This window comes from Rattus norvegicus, chromosome 7, assembly GCF_021556685.1.
Source record: "Rattus norvegicus strain SHRSP/BbbUtx chromosome 7, alternate assembly SHRSP_T2T, whole genome shotgun sequence".
Classification (NCBI taxonomy): domain Eukaryota; kingdom Metazoa; phylum Chordata; class Mammalia; order Rodentia; family Muridae; genus Rattus; species Rattus norvegicus.
This window is the reverse complement of record NC_141540.1, coordinates 5798422-5821450: the sequence shown is the minus strand read 5'-3', so window position 1 is coordinate 5821450 and position 23029 is coordinate 5798422. Positions and strand designations below refer to the sequence as shown.

Sequence of the window (23029 nt, the reverse complement as noted above, 5' to 3'; positions counted from 1 at the left end):
GGATTGTTTTATGGCTCCAGGAGATAAGGGGACACCAGAAGGTTTTATGGCCCCCTGATTCCTGGAACAGAGCTACTAAATCAGGGTCTTTAGGTCCTCATTATTTTTAAAAGTTTGCCAGAATTCATGAAGCATCTGTATTTGAAACACCTCTGGTTAGGCTTGGGCCGCTGGTTTCCTGGAGTGCTCTCTGCAGGATACAATGGCTGGAAAGCACAAGTAGGGGCTTAAATATAAACTTCACAGAGGCAGAACAAAGAACAGTTACTCACACCGGGTGATAAGCAAAGTAGTTCTCTTGCATTCCTTTTCTTTATCTTTATGGCCTGCTGCTCCTGGCCACAGGGCTTAGCCCTGAGTCTGTGGCTTTTGGGGCTTACTCTTTTAGTTTTATATTTTTAAACCTTAAATTTGTATAATTTTCCTTTCACAACAGGCACATGCCCCGTGGTCAGCAAGATAGAGCATCGTCATGTGACCTCACCACTGTGACATTACCACTGTATCTACTGGAGAAGAAGACAAAAGAGAAGTCTCTCTTTTTAAAATCACATTTATTGTCAGGCTGATTTTTTTTATTACATTTATTGGCCCAGGCAGAGGGTATGTCACTCTTTCCCCTCCCCCTCAGGAAATCAATCCTCTTGCTTCTCTCTTCCACATTCTGGGAGTAGAAGGTCATGCTACCACGCTCAGTTCAGGAAATGTCTTTTAACTTTCCTCTTTTTTTTTTTTTTGGTTCTTTTTTTCGGAGCTGGGGACTGAACCCAGGGCCTTGCGCTTCCTAGCCAAGCGCTCTACCACTGAGCTAAATCCCCAGCCCCCTCTTTTTTTTTTTTTTTTAAATATGGAACGTGTCATGAATTTGTGTGTCGTCCTTGTGCAGGGGCCATGCTCATCTTCTCTGTATTGGTCCAATTTTAGTATATGTGCTGCCGAAGCGAGCACTTAACCTTCTTCTGTTCCAGAGACACAACAGAAGACTGGTTGGTCCCTTTGAGATCAGCAATTGTTAATTTTACACGTTTAATAAGAAACACAAATCAAGGATGCTTGTCAGCTTGAGAGTAGTGTATCCCAACTCTACCCAACTGCAGTAACGGGCACAATCATGTGTCCTGGGTTCAACCACTGAGAGAAAATGAGTCCAGTGCCTGGTGAGGATGGTATGAACACACGTGTCATGTGGTATGAAGCTCCCTGTGTGAAGACAGCCCAGAGAGGAGTCCCGGCCACCTTAGCATCTCCCTGCTCTTCTCACTGGTGCCTACAACTCCTAGAGGAGATTGCTTTGAATGCAGGCAAGATGAAGTAGCTTCTGTGCCTTCCAACTGGCATCTGTCAAAGGCCTCAGTAATCCTCATCTTCATCCTCAACCAGAAACCGTTTCTCCTTGTGCATTCTCAGGGTTCCCGACACTGCTGCTATGGGAATGACAGACAGGTAGGAGACAGAAATGGGAAGCTTAAGTACGGAAAAGGATGAGACAAATGCCAGGGTCTCCACTGAAGACGGAGTCCTTCCTACCTTGCCCTCCCCTCTCGTCGTCGGTGTCCTCTTCGTCGCTGTCCAGCAGTTGCTGCTTCTTAGGCACCGATTTCCATTCTTCCTCCCCAGTGGCCTCCTCTGCAGTGATGTAAGACACACAGTTAGGGAACTGACCTGCACTGTCTCCAACACCTCCCAGCCCTCTCGCCACACAGTGGCACACAGTTAAGTCATTAAGAGGTGACCATGGCACTTTACCTTTTGGAAACACCAGGCCTGCTTTCCTTTTACGAGCTGACAAAAGGGCTCTCGGGGCTCTCACTTGGTGCTCCTCACTGGGACTCTGCTCTCCAGGGACTCCTGGATTCGGCTCTGGCTCCTCCTCTCTTTCCTCCTTGTTTTCTCGCTCACTCAGAGAAGCAGCCACTCTCCGAAGCTGGGTGGAGCTCAGTTTGGCTGGAATTCGCCAGAAGGTTTCCTACAGGAGCACAACAGGTGAGATAACTGCCAGTGAGGCCCGGCTGGCCTCGCTGGACATTCTTCTGCTCTATTGTTCATTGAGTAAACATGACCCTTTATTGGGAATGATCCAAAGACTCGTCCATGTGACGTGCTCCTCATAATACACACCCAGCATCTACCTCATTGCTACACCAGGTAGCATTCACTGTAAATACAGCTGTTAGCAACGAATACAGGAAAGGATCCTGGAAGACCCATGCTCAGAACCAATGGGGGAAGCAAGATGCTATAGCGCTACTGGGAGGGGCAGGGGAGCAACTATTCCCACTTCACGACATTCCCACAGGCAGTAAGACTGTCTCTCTGAGTAAGTGCCAAGCCGACTCAGGATGGCCGTGGTGTAGAGCAGGTGTGAGTGGATGGCCATGCAGAGATAGACATGCCTCCTGGAGGCTGCATGTGACACAAAGAAGCACTGAATCAATAGACAGACAAGGGGCAGCGCGGAGATGAGGGAGATGTGGAACACGATTGAGGGAAGGGGAGGTGACAGAGCGGAGAGACTAGAGCAAGAGACCCAATGTGTGGGAATCTTGGGAGGCAAAGACAAGGCAGTAGGGAGGATCGGGGCAATAGCACAGTGTGCTCTGAGGCTGACACCGCCCGCTCTGATACTTGCCTGTCCTGAGCAGGGGGCCCGGATTCCTAGCTTACGTAGCAGATGCTGAAACTGTTTGTTCTCCATTGCTTCCTCATTTTCTTCCGTCAGAGGCACCAGAGGGATGGCCTGGGAGCAGCCTGCAAAATGGTGCAGTCAGGGCCGGCAGCAAGCACATGGTGACAATGTGGCAGAGGGACTGCTCTGGATCATGCCAGGCCCAGGCCACTCAGTGTTCACTGTACTTACCATCCTCTTCTCGGTCATCTGCTGCGCGAATCAGGGAGCTCTGGAGCCACAGGAGGGGAGCAGAGAGGCCTGGGCGAAGAGGAGAAATTCATACTTGGCCCCTCCCTTCCTAACCCTCCACCTCTGACATCACTCTCCCAACCCAAGTCCTCACCGTCCTGACAAAGGCTCTGACGGAGGTTTTCAGCAGAAAGAGATGAGCTGCCCTGGACCTGTCCTGCTAACAAGTCTTCCTCGTTCTCCTCACCCTCACTCTCTGGCAAGCCTTCTTCTTCCTCTTCTTCTTCTGGATCTTCCTGCCAAGCATCTCTCTGGGACTCTTCCCCATTCTGCTGAGGTTCATTGCAGACACAGGAATAAGAAAATGGCCTGGGGGTTCTGTGCAGCTACAGAGGGGCCCAGTCTGAACAGCCTGCGGCAGGAGGAGCCCTGCAGTGCTTTGTGGGGTGAGGCCCCGGCTGGAAGAGCCAGGATAAGATGGGTACCATGCAAGAGGGCGCCAGCTTCTTCCTCCGTTTCTTGTGCAGTTGCCTGCGCTCGGACACGAGTCCCAGGGCCAACAGTTTGTCCACTACTCGAGCCCGTGAACGTTTGGCTGTGATATTCTTCATGATATGACCAAGAACATCTGCAGAGAGATTTTGGATACTCCAGAGCAACTGGGAAGGAGCAATGGAAAGCAGAGGCTAACTTGGCTAACCCTAAGGGACACAAATGCAGCATGTGAGCAGAAGGTGGCAAGTGAGGAGCCAGGGCAGCCCGGCACTCGCCACATGGCCTGAAACCTCACTCACCATCGGAATCCTGGAACTCCTCAAAGAGCCGCTGTAACTCCAGCTCCTGATCCTCTGTCCACAAGACAATCTGGGTCCCTTTCCTATTCAGACAGGGGTCAGTGCCAGGGGAGGTCTGGAGCAAGTAAGGTCTCCTTACCCTAGCTTCCCCCCAGAGCCTAGGCCTCTACCTCTGGAAGTCCTTGACACTGTCGGCCAGGCCCATGCGTATCAGATGGTGGATGACCTGCTTGCGTGTCCGAGGGACAGCTTTCAGGTGTGCCAAGATGGTCTCCACTACATCCTGACCTGAGGTGGAGAGGGAACGGGGCAGTCAGGAGGAGTCTGGGCCCAGACTGCCCTCCTTGCACAATCTTGAGATCTCAAAGCCTCACACCTTCTACATCCTTGTGGGCGAGGTATAGTTCTTGAAGCTGGGCCTCTTCCTCAGAGCTCCACACAGGGGCTCTGTGGCTGCAAGACCTGAACAGTGAAAGAAGAACAGGTGTAAGGAGATCACTGGTTTAAAAAGACAAGCCAAAGCACTCTCTGTCATGTCAGACCCAAGGGTGGAAAGGGTAACTCAATGGAGACCTAAAATATGTCTCTTCCTTTACCCTCCCCCGAAGAACTTCAGAGCTCAAACCAGGAGATTTTTGATCTTGGCCTAGAACCTGACAGTCCAAGGACTAAGTAAAATGGGAAAAAGAGCAGTGTAGGAGAGAGGAGAGACCAGAGGGAAGATTGTGTGTGTGTGTGTGTGTGTGTGTGTGTGTGTGTGTGTGTGTGTGTGTGTGTGTGACAGAGACAGAGAGAGAAAGACACAGAGAGAGAGACAGAGAGAGGAGGGAGGGGAGGAGGGAGAGAGAGAGAGAGACAGAGAGAGAGAGGAGGGAGGGAAGGAGGGAGAGAGAGAGAGAGAGACAGAGAGAGAGAGAGAGAGAGAGAGAGAGGAGGGAGGGAAGGAGGGAGAGAGACAGAGAGACAGAGAGAGAGAGAGAGAGAGAGAGAGAGAGAGAGAGAGAGGAGGGAGGGGGAGAGAGAGAGAGAGAGAGAGAGAGAGAGAGAGAGAGAGAGGGTGGCCTTATCTTTGCTTTGGAGTCTGGTGGACCTTTAACTCTGACCTTACTGTGTGTCTCCTAAGTGCTAGGATCACAGATATAGTAACACACAGCTTGGCCTTGAGCACATTTTAAGAAAGCACATAGAAACTGTGGAACCTAGCCCACTGTCATCAGGGGCCACTCTGTGAAGGCTGGTGACAGAGAAGGAAACTAAAGGTAGCAGACTTAGGCCCAGTCCCGTTCCTGTTTTGGGTAACCTCAGGAGAAGCGTTTCACTTCATGAGCTTACTCCCTTGCCTCAGAAAGGAAAAGAAACACTAGGCCAAATGTTCTGTAAATGACCCTGTGACTACACCATCTTCCTTGTCCCCATCGGTCCCTAGCCCTGAGCTTACCCACTGTCAAGGGAGCCATATCCCTGGGTCATTTCCCGAACCACCGAGGTGTTCTTCCAGAACAGCAGCTCCACAAATGCTTTCTGGTTCACTGCAGCCAACGCAAAGAACTTGCCGAGGATGTATTTGGCAAAAGTCACTAGCTCCTGTAGGAAAGAAAAGCTACCATGGCACCTCAGCTCAAGTAAATTCAGACCTTAACATTCCCAGTTTGCCTCTACCTGGCTCACTGCATCACTTCTATCCCCCATGCAGCTCCCTCAACCTGCCTGCTGACCTCTCCACAGTGTCCTCACCTCTGCTCTAAGGCCTTACTTATCCTTCCTTCCTCTTAAGAATCATCCACAACTCACCATGCATCCTCCTTGGCAGTCCCCTGCCCCCACTGTGCACCCTCCCTGGCAGCCCCTCACTTTGTAGGCTGCAGCGGCTGGGTCACTGAGTAGCTGGTTGAAGAGGCAGAACAGGGAGAGCTGGAAAAGCAGGGCTTCCATCCCCAGGTCATGGGCCAGCCGGTGCAGCATCTTGGCGATGCAGTGGTTGGTGTGAGCGCTGTTCTGCCGGTAGCTCCGCAGGAGAAGCACATAGGCTCGCACAATGGTTGAGCATGCAAAGCTGCACCAAGACATGGAGGGAAACTATTCAGCATTGGACAGACTGCTCATCCTCACAGGTGCCCAGCCAATCCTCTCAGCCTGTACCGTTTCAAGTAGTCCAAAAACTTAAACTCCTTCTCTGACACCTGGACCACCTGTAACTCCTCCTCTTCCTCGTCCTCCTCCTCCTCTTCATCTTCCTCCTCTGCATCTCCTTCTACTGGCTCCTGCTGCCCTATACAAAGAGTGAGGATTGCTGGGTTTCTGCTATGCTGGTGTGCAGCATGCTGGGGAAGAGAGATGGGAAAGAATGGAGACTCACGGGGAAGGGTTGCAGAGAGGATTTGTTTTAGCAACTGCATTTCTTCCCCTGGGGAAATGACTGGAGAGCCAAACACATTTCCTTCAGGCCACACTTCCCTGGAGATACACAGAAAAGGTTTTAATCACAGGAAACTGGAGTTGCAGTTCAGACTAGAATGAAACATTAGTTCCTTTGTCAACTGAAAAGGGAGTGTAAGCCACTACCTCAGAGATGAGACAAGCTAAGGAAGTTCTTCTCACAAGGCCCTTGGCTCTTGCAGAAGACCTGGGCTCAGTCTCACTTCCCACAGGTAGCACACAACTGCCTGGAACCCCAGGTACAAAGAATCTGAAATCCTCTTCTGGTCTCCACAGGCAAACAGGAGGACATATGGTGCATGCACACATATTCAGGCAAAATGCTCAGACACAGAAAATAAGTCTGACCTACATCTACAGAGAAGTAAAAATAACCCTCACGTGAGGAATGCCATATCCCATGTCTGTCAGCAAACACGTGGTATCTCTACACGGAACAGACACTAAAGGGCCACTCGTCAACATCTGAACCATGGTTAACGTTAGCTAATAGAACTGCACTTCTTTCTTCTTTTAGTAAACTGTGTTTTCTGACAATTCTCAAAAACAAAATACTCCCAACTAGTGATCAGAGTTTACGAAGAGTGAGTGTTGCTTACAGAGACCCACAGCTTCTGGTCAGACTCTTCTCTTCTGAGCTCTAACAATCCTGGACTCCAGTGAAGGCCTCCTCATTCCCTCAGAGCCCAGGAGGGTTGGTACACAGCATTCTTACCGGGCAGACCGCAGGAGGGCCAAGGCTTGCGGGGCCTGGCCAGCCACAAGGCAGTCTTGGATCCTCACCATAGCTTCTACCCGCTGCTCCTCCACTGGCACCTCTGAGGCCGCATCAAAGGGAATGATGGAGTCCACACTGAGCTCAGGTTCCTACAGACAGACACGGCCATGGGAGCAGAGCGGGAGGAAATCTGGACTATCTACAAGAGTCCTGTCCTGAAAAGAACAAAACCACCTACCTGGGCGCACTGCAGCAGCCGCTCTGCCAGCGCTGACCACATGGCCTGCAGCTCCTCAGGGCTACGTGAGAAAGCAACACCCTGCTCCTGGGCCTTCTTTTTCTTTTTTCTCTTCTTTCTTTTGTTCTGTGGGAAAGCACTGTATGGTAAAGGCAGCAGAGCCACAAAGTCTCTGAACAGTGTTAGTGGAGAGTGGGCAGGAGGACGGGGAGCAGCCATGGGCACTGTATTTTCTTGCCCTCCAGGAAAAACAGAAAAGTCAGGAGAAGATGCCATTACAGTGGGTAAAAGCTATGATGCGGATAAATACAGAATGCTTATTTCTTGAAGTAAGAGTTAGCCTTTGATGTGTGTGATAACGTCCTTGAGCATCCTCATGAATTCCCCATCCGTCTGTCCATTTTACTTGACTTTTCTGGGGTGGGATGTGGCTGAGACAGAATATCACCATGTAGCCCAGGCTGTCCTAAAATTCACTGAGTAGACCAGGCTGGCCTCAAACTGAGAGACACTCCTGCCTCTGCTTCCCAAGGAGGCAGACAAATGGGAGCCAGAGGAGGACAGCATGGGAAAACTGGTTCTCTCCTTCCACTAAGTGAGTAGTCCTGGGGCTCTGACTCAGGTCACCAGACAAAAGTAAATGCCATTACCTACTAAGCTCTCTTGCTAGCCCCATATAAAAAACAAACGTGTTTTTGCAAAGCAGAATCTTGTATCTCTAAGATAAAATTTTTAAGATTTTATTTATTATATATAAGTACACTGTAGCTGTCTTCAGACACACCAGAAGAGGGCACCAGACCTGATTACAGATGGTTGTGAGCCACCATGTGGTCACTGGGAATTGAACTCAGGACCTCTGGAAGAGCGGTCAGTGCTCTTAACCGCTGAGCCATCTCTCCAGCCACCCTTGGAGGTCTTTCCTTAGCTTTCCGTCTTTGTCTTTTCATCTACTACAGTTTTGGGCACAGTCTCAGTTTAGTGACCTGGAGACTGACTTGAGTTGCTTGAGTGTACTGTAACTGTAACTGGTTCAGGACTAGCCTGGTTTACTCTTACGTGTGAGTTCTGTGTGCGCCTATTGTGTGTGAGGCTGTGTGAGCACGCGTAGCTGTACCTATGGACACATGGCAGACTTGGCATGTCTTCCACCGTCTCCCTTCCCTACAGCTGCCCACACCCTGGGTCTGCCCTGTACCTGCACCATCAGGTTCCCTCGGCTCCGACAGAAGCGCTCCAACATTTTGAGGAAGAGGTGAGTGGTCTCCACCAGGTCACAAAGGAATGAACGTGGATGGTATCTCTCATCGAATTTTCGAAAGAGTGCCAGAAATAGTTCTCGGTACTCCATCATGTAGAAAATGTTGTCTAGGGGGTGGGAACAAGAAAGAAATGAAGGGCTAGAAAAGGAGAGATGACGTTAGAACTTGGAAGAAGGAGATTCTAACAAGAAATGGAAAGGCAGCCTGGGATCTGCGTCCAGGCCAGGCCTCACTTTTGATGATGCGACTGCTCTCCCTGACAGCGTCGTCTGGGCACATGTCCATCTCATTCACTGTGGCCAGCAGCTCCTGATAGGCCTTCAGAGCCAGGTGCATCCTGCCAAGTGGAGGGCAAAGGATAAAATGGGAGCAACCAAAGGCTCTGTCAAACGGAACTGTCAGCACCTCCCCTCAATGGTACCTCCAAAGTGAGAAGAACCCCACCAGTCCCCACTCTAGCCTGACCACCTCAACATGAACAAGGAAAATATCATCCAGCGTTCAGTCTGGTATGCAGACTTGGCCAAGGTTCCCTCTGCAACCCCACAACGTCTGTCCCCCTCACCTGCGTGCCCAGGAGGCGGCCTCCTTGCGGTCTGTCAGCATCATCTCATAGTAGTTGGTGAGGTTCTGCTCCACAAAGTGAAAGGTCCGGATACTGAGGGTCTCAGAGACAAAGCCAGGGCGGAAGGCAGCAGCTCGGTTGAAGGCCATAAAGAAAGCCATCGCCCACATGTAGTACGTCTCATCATGTTGCTGAGCTTTCTCCCGAAGCAGGTGATCCTAATGAAAGACACCCCCATGTCCCTTCCGGCCTTTCTTGCCTGTGATGAGGGGTTGGGCCCTGGACAATACAGTATTTTCTAGAATCCACAGTTCCCAGTCTCCTCTAGCTCTCCTCAGGTCTGTTCATATTCCCCTCCCTTTTCTCTGGGGAATTTGTCCCACAGTCTTTATTTCCTTATTAAAAAAGACTCACGGGGCTGGGGATTTAGCTCAGTGGTAGAGCGCTTACCTAGGAAGCGCAAGGCCCTGGGTTCGGTCCCCAGCTCCGAAAAAAAGAACCAAAAAAAAAAAAAAAAAGACTCACTTTATTTTTAATTAACATGTATGTGTCTCTGTGTGGGTCTGCACACGTGGGTGTGGATGTCTCTGGAGGCCAGAAGGAATTAGATTTGAAGCTATAGTCACAGGCAACTTTGTGGAAACTGACCTGGGCATGGAATCAAACTCTGCAGGAAGCGTCAACCCCAGTCCCACCAAGTGTCAACGCTGAACGAGCTCCCCAGTCCCACCAAGCCTCAATGCTGAACGAGCTCCCCAGTCCCACCAAGCCTCAATGCTGAACGAGCTCCCCAGTCCCACCAAGTGTCAACGCTGAACGAGCTCCCCAGTCCCACCAAGTGTCAACGCTGAACGAGCTCCCCAGTCCCACCAAGTGTCAACGCTGAACGAGCTCCCCAGTCCCACCAAGTGTCAACGCTGAACGAGCTCCCCAGTCCCACCAAGTGTCAACGCTGAACGAGCTCCCCAGTCCCACCAAGCCTCAATGCTGAACTAGCTCCCCAGTCCCACCAAGTGTCAACGCTGAACGAGCTCCCCAGTCCCACCAAGCCTCAATGCTGAACTAGCTCCCCAGTCCCACCAAGTGTCAACGCTGAACGAGCTCCCCAGTCCCACCAAGCCTCAACGCTGAACTAGCTCCCCAGTCCCACCAAGCCTCAACGCTGAACTAGCTCCCCAGTCCCACCAAGCGTCAACGCTGAACGAGCTCCCCAGTCCCACCAAGCGTCAACGCTGAACGAGCTCCCCAGTCCCACCAAGTGTCAACGCTGAACGAGCTCCCCAGTCCCACCAAGAACTTTTTTCAGTCTTGCTAATAATAACCCACTCCTCAGAATCTTTACTCTGTCTGGGGTCCCACTCACTGTGTAGTCCACACTGCAAAGTCAGTGTCCCCTGGGCAGGTTGCTTTTCATTGGCTCTACCATTGCTCTGGCTAGCATCTCTCTACTCCTAACTGCCTAGGTGTCCTCTCACCTTGACTGCACCCATGAGTGGGTTGTAACAGTTCTCCAGGAACTCAGAGCAGAAGTCTCTGAGGAAGAGCCTCACATTCAGGACAGAGCGGCGATGGACAGACAGCTCCTGGGCAGCCTGACGACGCTTAGGCACCCTCCGGGGCTGCTTTCCTAGATCTGAGCTGTAGTTCTGGAGCTGAGAGTGTGGATGGAGGCATTAGAGTAAGTCGTGGCTACCCCCAAGCCTTGCAGTTCTTTCTAGAGCCACTGTTCTGGAATTTTCTTAGAGAAGATGCCCAGCAGGATGTCTGCCTCTGGCAGCGGCGAGGCTATCAGTGGACATGATAAGGTCAGTACATGTGTCCTCATCTATGTTCCGAGTCAGAAACAGAGCAACTTTAACTCTGGAGAGGGCCACCCTTCTCGGGTCCTGCTGTTCCAGTTTCTGGCACAAACGGATGTGTACTCACGTTGTGAAGGCCTTTGTGAAAGACGACATCCCTCTCCCCAATAGATTTCAACCCCTGGACAACATAGGAGCCCCCAAATCGAGAGTGCCTTCAAGTAAAAAAAAAAAAAGTTCCAAAATGACTCCTCGATTCTCTCAAAGTATTAGGTCATTCTCTTTCATCAGCAGCAGCTCAGGGAGAGTTAGTTTTAAAATATTACCCAGCCTCAGGCTGGGCTCAGTATCCGGTGTTTGCTGCTGCGAGTCAGTCCACCGCAGAGCAGCCTGCCACCCACCTGTTTCCTCGCTGCAGGGCTCGGGCTCTCTTCTCGGCCACCTCCCGTTGGCGCAGCACTTCCAATTCTGCCAAATCTGTGCTTCGCTCCTGAGCCAAGCGTCCCTGCCCTACTCCTGCCAGCTGCTCAGGCTTCTGGATTTGGAATAAAGAGGGAAGGGTCAGCCGGGATGTCATTTTTTAGCCTTTAGTTCACTCCTACTTGGAAAGGAAAACACAAACACTGAGAACTGTCGATGGGCCTCAGGTGAAAGACAGCCAGGGCACGTACCCATCACTTGCTCTCAAGTGACGCCCCATCACTACCAGGGCTCCTCAGGTCTGGGAGACTAGTGAAAGGACTCACCTGGTCTCGGAACATGAGGGAGATGATCTCCAGCACATGGAGGCTCCACTGCTGCTCAGCGGATGAGCTGGACAGGAAGAGGAGCAAGTCGTCCATGCCACTGAGGTGAATTGCCCACAGAAGCCGGTCATGAATGCTGGCATCGTCATCGATCCTCTGAGCAGGCGGCGGGGAGGAGGGAGGACACACTCAGCTCCATGCAGGACAGATGCCACAGTCCCCAACTTACCCTGTGGCTGAGGCTAGTCCCCAGACTCATGAAAAAGTCTAGGAGAGGGGAGTTCACCCTAACCCTCTTCACCTTCTCCTGCTCAAGGTTGGCTGGGACATGGAGAATATTTCTGACCAACAGAAGGATCCGTTCAATCAGCAAGTTGTCTTCTTCTTGCCGATCCTCCCAGCCCTGGGCAAAAGGAGAAAAGACGGAGCCCTGAGAACTGAGACTAAAAAGAAGGAAAAGTTATCTGGAGAGGTGGCTCAGTGGTTAACAATGCTCTCAACACAATCGTGGTGACTGGAGTTTAGACCCCAGCACATGCAACCCAACAGGTGTCTAGATGTGCACATGTACAGACACACACACACACACACACACACACACACACACACACACACACACACACAAAATTAGGTAAATTTCTAAAAATAGAGATAAAAGCAGGCATGGTGGCACAAGTCTTTTTTTTTTTTTTTTTTTTTTTGGTTCTTTTTTTCGGAGCTGGGGACTGAACCCAGGGCCTTGCGCTTTCTAGGTAAGCGCTCTACCACTAAGCTAAATCCCCAACCCCGGCACAAGTCTTTAATCCCAGCTCTCTGGAGGTAGAAGCAGGGGGACAATCTCTTAGTTCCAGGCTAGTTTGGGGCTACAAAGTGAGCATCAAAAAAAAAAAAAAAAAAAAGAAGCCAAGTAGAGTGAGCCAAGCCTAGTGGCATAGGCCAGCGACCCCAGCTCCTCAGGAGACTGAGGCAGAAGGACTTCAAAGAGTTCAGAGCCTGCCTAGACCACAGAGAGAGTTCAAGGTCATTCTGCAATATAGCAAGACTCTGCCTCAAAAACAAGCAACTACAACAAGAAGAAGCTAGAGATGCGCTCAAGCCGTAGAGTACTTGTTTAGCATGCATCCCAGTCTGGCCTCAATCCCCAGTGCTATGGGGCAGGGCCACGGACATGGATGAGATGCAGCATCACCTGGAGCATGACAGTGTGTAGCTATAATCCCAGTATTCAGGAGGAAGAGGCATGAGTTCAAGACCATGTTTAGCTACACAGTGAACTTAAACATAAAGCTAGCCTGGGCTACATGAGACTCAATCTTAAAAAAAAGGGGGGGGGGGAAGGAAGGGAGGAAGTGAGGGAGGGGAGCTGGAGAAAGGATCAGTGGTGAAGAGCACTTAGGGCTCTTGCAGAGACCCACAGTTCGCAGCAGCTCACAATCATGCATAGCCAGTTCCTGAGGCTCCAACAGCACTTGGGCCCTCTGAGGTGCCTGACGGACAGGAAGTATATACATACATGGAAGCAGAGAGAGAAGGCTGGGGTGGGCATGAGGGTGGGAGTAAAGTAGTCCCAAGGTAGCTAGACTCCACAGCATAGGCTGCTGTATCTCTAAGGGCTGAGGACCTTCGCTGCCCAGAGGAGGTAGAAGTACTAGCTGGCCCGTGGGATGTGTACTCACTCACTCACCAGCTGCAGTAGCTCATACAAGGTTTCGCTGAGGACTCCAAATGCCTTTTCACTGGCAAAGGCCTGCAGAACAGGAAACAGCCCACAGACAGTGCCTACCTTCTCTTCCTTTCCTCTCCAAACGCAGACCCAATACCTCTGGAGGAAGGCTTCTTACCTCTTTGTAGGCCTGCAGGTAGGTTAGAACCTGCAGAAAATGGTGTCGTACAGTGGGGTCCTTAGGCACGCTGCCAAAACAGAGCAAGGCTGGCTGAGTCAAATTTACCATCAGCCTGGGGAGGCAAGCAAGAGTGGTTAGGTTTCCCTGCCGACACAGATGCCACATGTGGTAGAAGTCAAAAGGCTGGTTTGGGGATTTAGCTCAGTGGTAGAGCGCTTGCCTAGCAAGCGCAAGGCCCTGGGTTTGGTCCCCAGCTCCGAAAAATAGAAAAAAAAAATAGAAAAAAAAATAGAAAAAAAAAAAAAAGAAGTCAAAAGGCTGAGGAGTGAACCTGATCACAGCATCAAAGAGAGGCTTGTCCTGGCGGTGCTGGGTGAGGATTGGCAGGAGATCACTCTGCAGGATCTGCGCGGCTCCCAGCTGCTGCCGCACATCTCGAGTCTCGTCCTCATGCCTCAGGTATCGGATCAAATCCTTCACACTCTCTTTAGAGACAGAATAAAACACTTACCTTGAACCCCAAGGAAGCTGCCCGGGCCCATGTGCTGTTCGAACCCACAGCCGGAGGAATTCACCAGATCTCAATTTGGTGAGGTTTTTTCTCCTGATTCCTCAAACGAGTACTCACCCAAGCAGTCCGGCTCCTTGTGGTAAGTGCCTCCTTCCAAGTACCCAAGGGCGCTACAAGTGGCTAGAAGTTCACAGTTCATCATGTACAAGTCCATACACCAGAGGCCCTACCAGCAGAACAGACGAGGGAGATGGCAGATGGAAACGGTGAGGCCTATGGGACTAGGAAGAGGGATTCCATGGTAAGGAAAATAAACAGGCTGGGGCCTCACACTCAGGAATATTCTGGACAAGACCCTTATCTGCTTTGTTTTGGTCAGAACTAAAAGTGCTGTTCCCAGGCCCAAGGAAAACGTTTTTTAAGCTAATCAACTGTGGTGCACGGGAATCAAACCCACGGAGGCTCCTGTGCATGGTGCACATGTGCTACCACTGAGCTGCATCCGCCAGCCCAGCTGACTAGAAACCAAAGAAACTCTGCTTTATGAACTAAGGCCCAGCCTATACTATAGCCAGATCCTGAAACCACAGAAACATGTTTCAGAGTTAAGACAACCCAGGAGAACGGGGATCAATGCTGAGATGTTCACCTCAGAGACCTCTGCAGCCTTGGGAGGGGTTAGACAGAATCCTCCATCTTCTAGAGCTTCCTCAGACAGCCCTAGTCCAGACATGCCACAGGAGTTAGGAGTGCTAGCTTTGGGCTACTGCTTGAGGAAGGAAGGAAGCTTGCCGCTGAGGCTGATGACCCAAGCACTAGCCACAGAACCCACATGGTAGAACAGAACTGACTCTGGCTAGCTGTCCTGATCTGCACATGTTCCCTTCCCTCCCAAAGGAAAAAAAAAATCCCAGTCCAGGTACACAGTGATTATACATAAGATTTATAAATGTAGGAGCTGAGGGTCCACAAGTATAAATGTGTGCCTCCCTCTCCCCCGCCTCTGTGCATACCTCTGTGTGTGTGTGTGTGTGTGTGTGTGTGTGTGTGTGTGTGAAGGTCAGGAGTCAATCTCAGATATCATTCCTCAGGCACCTCCAACCTCGTTTTGAAACAAGAGCTCCCATTGGGACTGGAGTGGTGCACGCTGAGCCCTAGGATCTTCCTGTGTCTGCCTCCTCAGCAAGGGGATTGCAACCACAGACCACAAGCCTGGTTTGTGCACAGGAGTGCTGGGGCTTGAACCCATATGCTTGTGTTTCATTGATGAGCTGTCTCCTCAGACCGTTCTGTAGGACTTGACACCCGCTAGGATCTCCTTGGCTTCTGAGGCACTGACATTTGTAAAGAAAGTTCTTTCCCTGCCATCCAGTAATTTCAGTTTTCGTTGGCTCTGACAGAACATGAAGTAAAGGCAGCAACGGAAGTGAACTCCCTGCCTCTGTCCAAGAAGTGGCGGTTTCGTCTTATGGAGTACTTCCCCAATTATCCAGATCCCTGTGCCCTCACTGAATGCCACAAACCCAGAATCCTAAGATCCTAAGTGACTAGAACCCTAGAACCATACACACACACACACACACACTGTGTCTTTACCCACGTCTGTGGAAGATCAGGAATATTCATCAATCTTGTCCCCCTTCAGCTGCACCTGTTGGGAGCATCCTCTATAAAAAGACCTTTTCTGGCTGTGGTCCCTAGCTTTAAGCCCGGACTCCACCTCTATGGGAAACAGAGAATGAGCCTCTGGAGAGCCCAAGGTGTACCAGTTGATGCTATCTCCCTGCACTTAAGTTTTACTTACATAACCGGTCTACTTCTTCACATTGCCTGCCATCCTACTATCCCTCCGCCACCCCCACCACCAGCCTACTTCCGAGCTGCAAACAAAGCCCAGCCATAGGAGGAGCCAGTGAAATGATCACTGAATGACAGGGCTGTGAAGGAGCCTTTTCTCTCAGCCCATTCTCAGAGACCAGGTCTCTGGTGAGGTCGCTTCTGTACATGCAATCCGACTCTCCTCAAAGACATTCAGCTTCTCCAGGGAGACCACTGGTGTATTATGTGTGCTTCCGTGTGCATGTGCATGCCCACGCCCATCTGTAACAGAGCCAGGCCTTTCCTATCTTTTGCCAAAGAGCTGTCTCAGTTGAAGAGCACGTTCAACACCAAGTGTTTGTTTGTGTTTGCATCATCACATTAAAAAAATAAACAGAAACTCTATGTGTTTATTTATGTTTTCCCCCACTTTGAGACAAAGTTATTCTATGTACTCCTGGCTGTCCTAGAACTCGGTATATAGACCAGGCTGGCCTGAAACTCACAAAGGTCCTCCTCCTGCAATTAAGGTGTGCTCCACCATGCCTTGGTCTGAGTGTGCTTTTAATCATGGGTTACCATGAAGGGTGAAATTCCTATTGGAAGCTCCTTTCCCCCAGTTCCAGGCTGTGGGACTCCTGACTGCAGTCTCTGACCTACTTTTTCCTTTACGCTGCCTCTCCATTCAAAACAACTGCAAGGGATTAGGAACAGCTCTTCTTATATAACCTCCCGCCTTATCTGCTGGAATTGTTGCTTCTCCTTCTCCTCTACCAAATGTTTTGACAGCAACAGACAAAGAGAAGGCTAGCTAAATGGCACAGTAGGTAAAAACACTTTCCGCAGAAGCTGAAAGACCTGAGTTCAGATCCCAAGGATGCACACAAAAGGCAAGACAATGGTAGTGGCTGTTCGGAAGGGGCAGCCATGCCTTGAACAAGCAATGCAGCAGTGTAAACAAGAAAGACTCTGCCTCAGACTGCAAGGTGAGAACTAACTCCTCAAAGTTGTCATAAATGTAAGAAAACAGGGTGGATGGCGGGGACAGAAAATTTAGGAGTTTACCCTCCTTTTTTCCTTCTTTGCTTTAGAATTTGGAGGCAAGAACATTTTACTTTTCTTTTCATTCAGTTAACTAAAACCTGTTTATTCAGTCTGTCTGGCTTATCTCTCCTAGACAGTAAATACTGCATGCATACACAACCACATCACTCAGATTCAGACTGTTTGCTCTCTCTGGATGTTAAGACCTTCACTTAGGAACAAAAGCATTCGTGTTTCACCACGTTGAACTGCACATGGTCTATTCCCTCCATCTTGCAGGCCTCCCAAAGTTCCAAGCCTATGTGAACTTTGAGATGCAGTCCACACACCATTCGTCCATGAGCTTTTCCCTGACCAGGTCAGGGATGGGAAGCCTGAGCAGTGTAGACAAGTTATTCTCTCTCCAACATCTGGGCTGTCTTACGTCAGCGTGCCCAGGACAGTTCTCTTTCTCTACAACCACTGCCTTATGTTTTTGAGTGCACTGAATTCAGAAGCTTTCATACAGGAGATACAGTGTATGTGAAGTCAGAAGATGGTGTCCAAATCCTGGCTTCAGCACATGGTGCAGACCAATCCATCCTTTACTAAACCAACCTCAGTTTATGACTCTGGAAAAGAAAGGGTCCTGTGGCAGTCATGGAAAAGTCTGCTCAGATTTCTTTTCAAGAACATTTATGCTAGGGTTGGAGAGATGGCTCTACAGTTAGGAGAGCTGGCTGTTCTTCCGGAGGACCAAGGTTCGAGTCCCAGACACATGATCTCACAGGAGATCAAGCGTCTCCATAGGCAACTGCACAAATACACGTGTATACATGAAATTAAAAATAAAGTCTCTAAAAAACAAAAGAAAGTAAACTTTGTGCTGTAGCTCATTTGTAAGTTGCTTATCTAACATGCCTAAGTCTGTGTTTGATCCCAGTACCACAAAATAAATACATAGGTAGGTAGGTAGATTGACAGAGATAGATACAGAAGAAAAAGAGACTGGGGATACAGTTCAGCAGCAGAGTGCTTGTCTAGCATGGGCAAAGCACCTTGTTCAATCTAGTGCATATTTACACACACATAAATAAGTAAAAGCAGGGCTGGAGAGATGGCTCAGTGGTTAAGAGTACCGACTGCTCTTCCCAAGGTCCTGAGTTCAAATCCCAGCAACCACATGGTGGCTCACAACCATCTGAAATGAGTCTGATGCCCTCTTCTGGTGTGTCTGAAGATAGCAACAGTGTAATCATAATATATAATAAATAAATAAAATATTTAAAAAAAAATAAGTAAAAGCAGAGCAAGCAAATGCAGCCAACAGCGGCTAGGATTCACATCATCAGCCTGCTCCTCCCAGGCAGTCCCCCAGCTTTCTCTACCAAGCAATCCTCTCTCCAGAGTTTCCATTAGTGGCTGCCTTTCAGGCCAAGTTCTTTCCGCCTCCAATCCTGTTCCTTTTTTTTTTTTTTTCTTTTTTCTTTTTTTGGAGCTGGGGACCGAACCCAGGGCCTTGCGCTTCCTAGGTAAGCGCTCTACCACTGAGCTAAATCCCCAGCCCCCAATCCTGTTCCCTCTTAACCTAGCACAAGCAATCTGCTCTTGCCCCTTGTACCCGACTCCATCTGAGTGTCTGGCTCCTGGGGAATCCCAAGTGACACTGAAAGACGGCTAATCTACCTCCCTCATGTGCACTCCATTGACACACACCACTGAACCTCCCTCATGTGCACTCCATTGATATACACCACTGAACCTCCCTCATGTGCACTCCTCCATTAACACACACCACTGTACCTCCCTCATGTGCACTCCATTGACACACACCACTGTACCTCCCTCATGTGCACTCCATTGATATACACCACTGAACCTCCCTCATGTGCACTCCTCCATTAACACACACCACTGAACCTCCCTCATGTGCACTCCATTAACACACACCACTGTACCTCCCTCATGTGCACTCCATTGATATACACCACTGAACCTCCCTCATGTGCACTCCATTAACACACACCACTGTACCTCCCTCATGTGCACTCCATTGACACACACCACTGAACCTCCCTCATGTGCACTCCATTAACACACACCACTGAACCTCCCTCATGTGCACTCCATTAACACACACCACTGTACCTCCCTCATGTGCACTCCATTGATATACACCACTGTACCTCCCTCATGTGCACTCCATTGATATACACCACTGTACCTCCCTCATGTGCACTCCTCCATTAACACACACCACTGTACCTCCCTCATGTGCACTCCTCCATTAACACACACCACTGAACCTCCCTCATGTGCACTCCATTAACACACACCACTGAACCTCCCTCATGTGCACTCCATTAACACACACCACTGTACCTCCCTCATGTGCACTCCTCCATTAACACACACCACTGAACCTCCCTCATGTGCACTCCTCCATTAACACACACCACTGAACCTCCCTCATGTGCACTCCATTGACACACACCACTGTACCTCCCTCATGTGCACTCCTCCATTGACACACACCACTGTACCTCCCTCATGTGCACTCCATTAACACACACCACTGTACCTCCCTCATGTGCACTCCTCCATTGACACACACCACTGTACCTCCCTCATGTGCACTCCTCCATTAACACACACCACTGTACCTCCCTCATGTGCACTCCTCCATTGACACACACCACTGTACCTCCCTCATGTGCACTCCTCCATTAACACACACCACTGTACCTCCCTCATGTGCACTCCTCCATTAACACACACCACTGAACCTCCCTCATGTGCACTCCATTAACACACACCACTGTACCTCCCTCATGTGCACTCCTCCATTAACACACACCACTGTACCTCCCTCATGTGCACTCCATTAACACACACCACTGTACCTCCCTCATGTGCACTCCTCCATTAACACACACCACTGTACCTCCCTCATGTGCACTCCTCCATTAACACACACCACTGTACAAAGCTCTAGCTTTAAGCTGGGCAGGGCACTGCACACCTGTAATCAGGGTTCGGGTGGTGGAGGCAGGAGGATCATATGTTCAAGGGATCCTTAGTGAGAACAACCTGCCCTGGGCTCCCAGTGCTGGGGTTTCAGATGTGCCCCACCACCACCCAGTGTAGGTGGTTATGGGAGTGGAACCCCCGGAACTAGAACATAGTGTTGGGGCTTGGTGTGGTGGGTCTTTGGTTCAATTCTCGCTATGAGAAAAACCACACAGCATGGTAGAGACCAGCCTGGGCTACAGAGATCCTTTCTCAGTTAAAAACAAAAAACTCCACGTGTGCCCTCAATATGGTCTCAATGATCTTCTGATGGTCAAACTACTGCCATTCTCCCACCTACGTTTAAGTTATGGACTTTGACAGTTCTGACTTACCGACACAGAAGCCACCTCCTTTTCCTATGCCATGCAGACTTCTACCTCACGGCATTTAACTTTTCTGTATACAACAGTGAAGCGGATTGTTTAAGACAGCTGACTCCCTTCACTAGCCTTAGTTTGTGAGGCACAGTTAACGATTTCCAGGAAGGGGGGCTCAGGCAAGTGTTCTGAAAATGCTCCTGTGATATGGGAATGAAGATGGGGAGAGAGTTCAGCCAGCTTGCCAAGGATGAAGGAATCCCTGGGTCCCAGTGCCATTACTGCCTGCACTGTATGTGGGGCACATCTGAAACCCCAGCATGGGAGCCCAGGGCACGTTGTTCTCAAAATGGAGAGGAGTTGGAGATATTCACTCTTTACCTTTGAGGCAGGGAAGGGAAACTAGAACAGTGTCGGAGCTTGGTGTAGGGGACCTTTGGTTCAATCCTCACTATGGTAAGAGAGAAGAGAAAAATGGCAGCTGGCAGCAGCACTTAAAATATCAACAACTCCTTCATCCCAGGGGTAATGTAGGTGCTTAATAAATGCTATTCCCTAGACTGAAGTAGACAAGTCTGCACCGTAGGGAAGGGAGGCTAAAGCTACAAATGTGGAGGCATCAGGACGCATGCCAGTGAGCAGAGTGGAAGAGCTAGGAAGGATTCAGTGTCTTCTGTAGCTGCAGAAGTTACAGTTACATGTTTTCCACCAGTCCTCAAGGACTGGAATTCCAACTCCACTCTCAGCTCTTGGCACTGAGTGCCACGCACGCTACATTATTTTCTTTTTTAAGTTTTATTAACTATGTATGAGTACACTGTAGCTGTCTTCAGACAGACCAGAAGAGGGCATCGGATCTCATTACAGATGTTGTGAGCCTCCATGTGGTTGCTGGGATTTGAACTGGGGACCTCTGGAAGAGCAGTCAGTGCTCTTAACCACTGAACCACCTCTCCAGCTTGCATGCGACATTATTAGCGTGCTCAATAAACTTTGGCACTGGTATAAGCAAAGGTACAATACTTCAGGAACACAAAAGAGCGAGTGGCCAGTACCAGGGAGGCAGAGCCTAGTGAACGACATCTTTGAGTCTGAAGCTAGTCTGGTCTACACAGACAATCCCAGCCCAGCCAGGACTAATACTGAGGCCCTGTCCTTTTAATGATTCATCTCTGTATGTGTTCCCGTTCAAATATCAAAGTGTAGGATTCAGTTCTCTCCTTCCACCATGTGGGCTCCTAGGACTTCATTCAAATCCTCAGGCTGGAAACAAGCAACCCAACCTGCTGAGGCTTCTGGGCTGCGGGGTGACCAGCTTGGAGGGCAACAGTACCAAAGTGACAAGAACTCTCCAGCAGAGGGAGTTCAGGTATCTTGAGGTACGAAAAAACGCGGAGCAAACACATCCTTTCCCTGAAGTTGGAAATCAAACTGGATGAGAAAAATGTCAGGAACGCAAAGCACCCACCTGAGTAAGCAAAACTTTAAGCGACCGAAATGGGGTTTCAAACTAAATATAAAACCACGAGCTTCATCCCCCTCCCCCCCCAAAAAAAACAAGGTTCTAGTGACAGCCATCAAAGACAAAGAAATGACACTCCAAGAAAGAAGGCTAACTAATTGCTCTTGTCCTAGCTGACATCCCCAGAGGTTGTGTCTTCCTTAGGCAAGAGGATTGAATCCAGCCTATGAAAACTCCAAGGCCTGTGAATCCCCCTCCTGACGACCTCCAGACCGCTGTGTCTTCGAGTCTGGACTGCATGGGAATTCCCGGGAGGCTTCTGCTCTGCTCTCGGAATTCGAAGATCCTGGTCTCACGGTCCCTTCCCTACCCCAGGCTTAGGATGTGCTGAGACCCGCAAGGACCCAGCTGGTCTTCCCCACGCTCGCCCGGGAGCTGGGTCCGAACTCGCGTACGCGCCGGGAGCCCCGCCCCCGCCCTTCAACTGCGCGGCGGGACGGCGGCCGCTCTCTGTCCCGCCGCTCGCCCCATCGCCGGCCCGCCACCTCGGGGATGTTCGTGTCGATCCTGGGTCCTTCCGACACACTCACCCACTATCCATGAGTCCTCTGAAGGCTCGCAGGGCCAGTGGCCGTGAGGTGCGGGGTCGCAGACTTTCCCGCCACTCGGCAGAGAGCGACCAGTCCGCGCCTGCGCGGGCGGGCACGGGGCGGGGCGAGCGGGGCGGGCGGGGCGGAGCCACTGGACTCCGGACAAGAGGAAAGGGAAGTTTGGATAAGAAGGGAAACCCAAAAGGACTGTTTTAAGTGAGTCGGTCATCTGCGCTAAAGTAAAAACCAAAACGCTAGGGGTTTTCTACTGAATTATAATAAGAATCAAGATCGAATTAAGGGGGAATTTACAGACGTTCTTCCCCTTTCAGTCAAGTGGACTATTCCAAAGTCTTAAATGGCTAGTTAGAAAAGATGTGTTTTATTTGGGAGGAAGTGGAGAGTTTGGTGTTTGGGATAGAGTTTAGGGTTGTCTGTCTTCTTATAGGCATGTATTTTTAAAGCTTGCAAAGTATATACAGGAGGCTCAGAATAGAAAGATCTGCAATAAATATTCCATGTTCGTTCAGGGTCACCTGCGCCCCTGCTAACGCGATGCTATTTTACCAACAAATACAAGATAGGGCTCCAAAAAAAAAAAAAAATCATCTCCGAATTAAGCATTTAGATAGAGGAGATCGATATGGGGGGCCATAAGGGAGAGTTAGCAGAAAGGATAGCCGGGAGAAAAGTGAAAAGACATACAAAAATAAAAGACTCTGGAGCTAGTGATGAAAGTACAGAGACGCCATTTGCAAAGTTCAGTTTGCTCTAAGTAAATCTCCCGTCTTGCCCCCTCAACTCCTGTAAATTTGCTTCAGACACCAGATCTCCTGTGTTAGCCTCGGAAAGCAAATCTGGGATTCAGTACCGTTTGTCCAGGGCTATGAGGCAGGGCCTTTTAAACCATTTCATTTTTATAGACTACAGGCTAGGGGGCTGGAGAGATGGCTCAGTGGTTAAGAGCACCGACTGCT

The 23029-nt window shown here is 50.0% G+C and overlaps 1 protein-coding gene and 1 non-coding gene across 13 annotated transcripts; both read right to left on the bottom strand.

Annotated features, from left to right (window-relative positions):
• Positions 1–537: 537 nt before the first annotated feature.
• On the bottom strand, positions 538–22148 carry Timeless (timeless circadian regulator). 12 transcript variants are annotated; one of them, XM_087559223.1, is made up of 29 exons: positions 22053–22148; positions 13888–14051; positions 13591–13744; positions 13257–13371; positions 13100–13162; positions 11717–11818; positions 11416–11571; positions 11071–11204; positions 10797–10884; positions 10346–10522; positions 8871–9088; positions 8539–8642; positions 8242–8411; positions 7044–7169; positions 6803–6954; positions 6008–6105; positions 5791–5920; positions 5503–5704; positions 5090–5235; positions 4028–4113; positions 3822–3939; positions 3652–3734; positions 3343–3485; positions 3012–3189; positions 2858–2926; positions 2630–2748; positions 1747–1966; positions 1528–1626; positions 538–1424 (listed from the first exon to the last, which is right to left on the bottom strand). In XM_087559223.1, the coding sequence occupies exons 2-29, from the start codon at positions 13982–13984 to the stop codon at positions 1351–1353; spliced, it is 3621 nt and encodes a 1206-aa protein (XP_087415349.1). In that variant the 5' UTR covers positions 13985–14051; positions 22053–22148; the 3' UTR covers positions 538–1350.
• LOC120093897 (U6 spliceosomal RNA) lies at positions 842–948 on the bottom strand. Its single transcript, XR_015626261.1, has one exon. It is a non-coding gene; the product is annotated as a U6 spliceosomal RNA (small nuclear RNA).
• Positions 22149–23029: the final 881 nt, after the last annotated feature.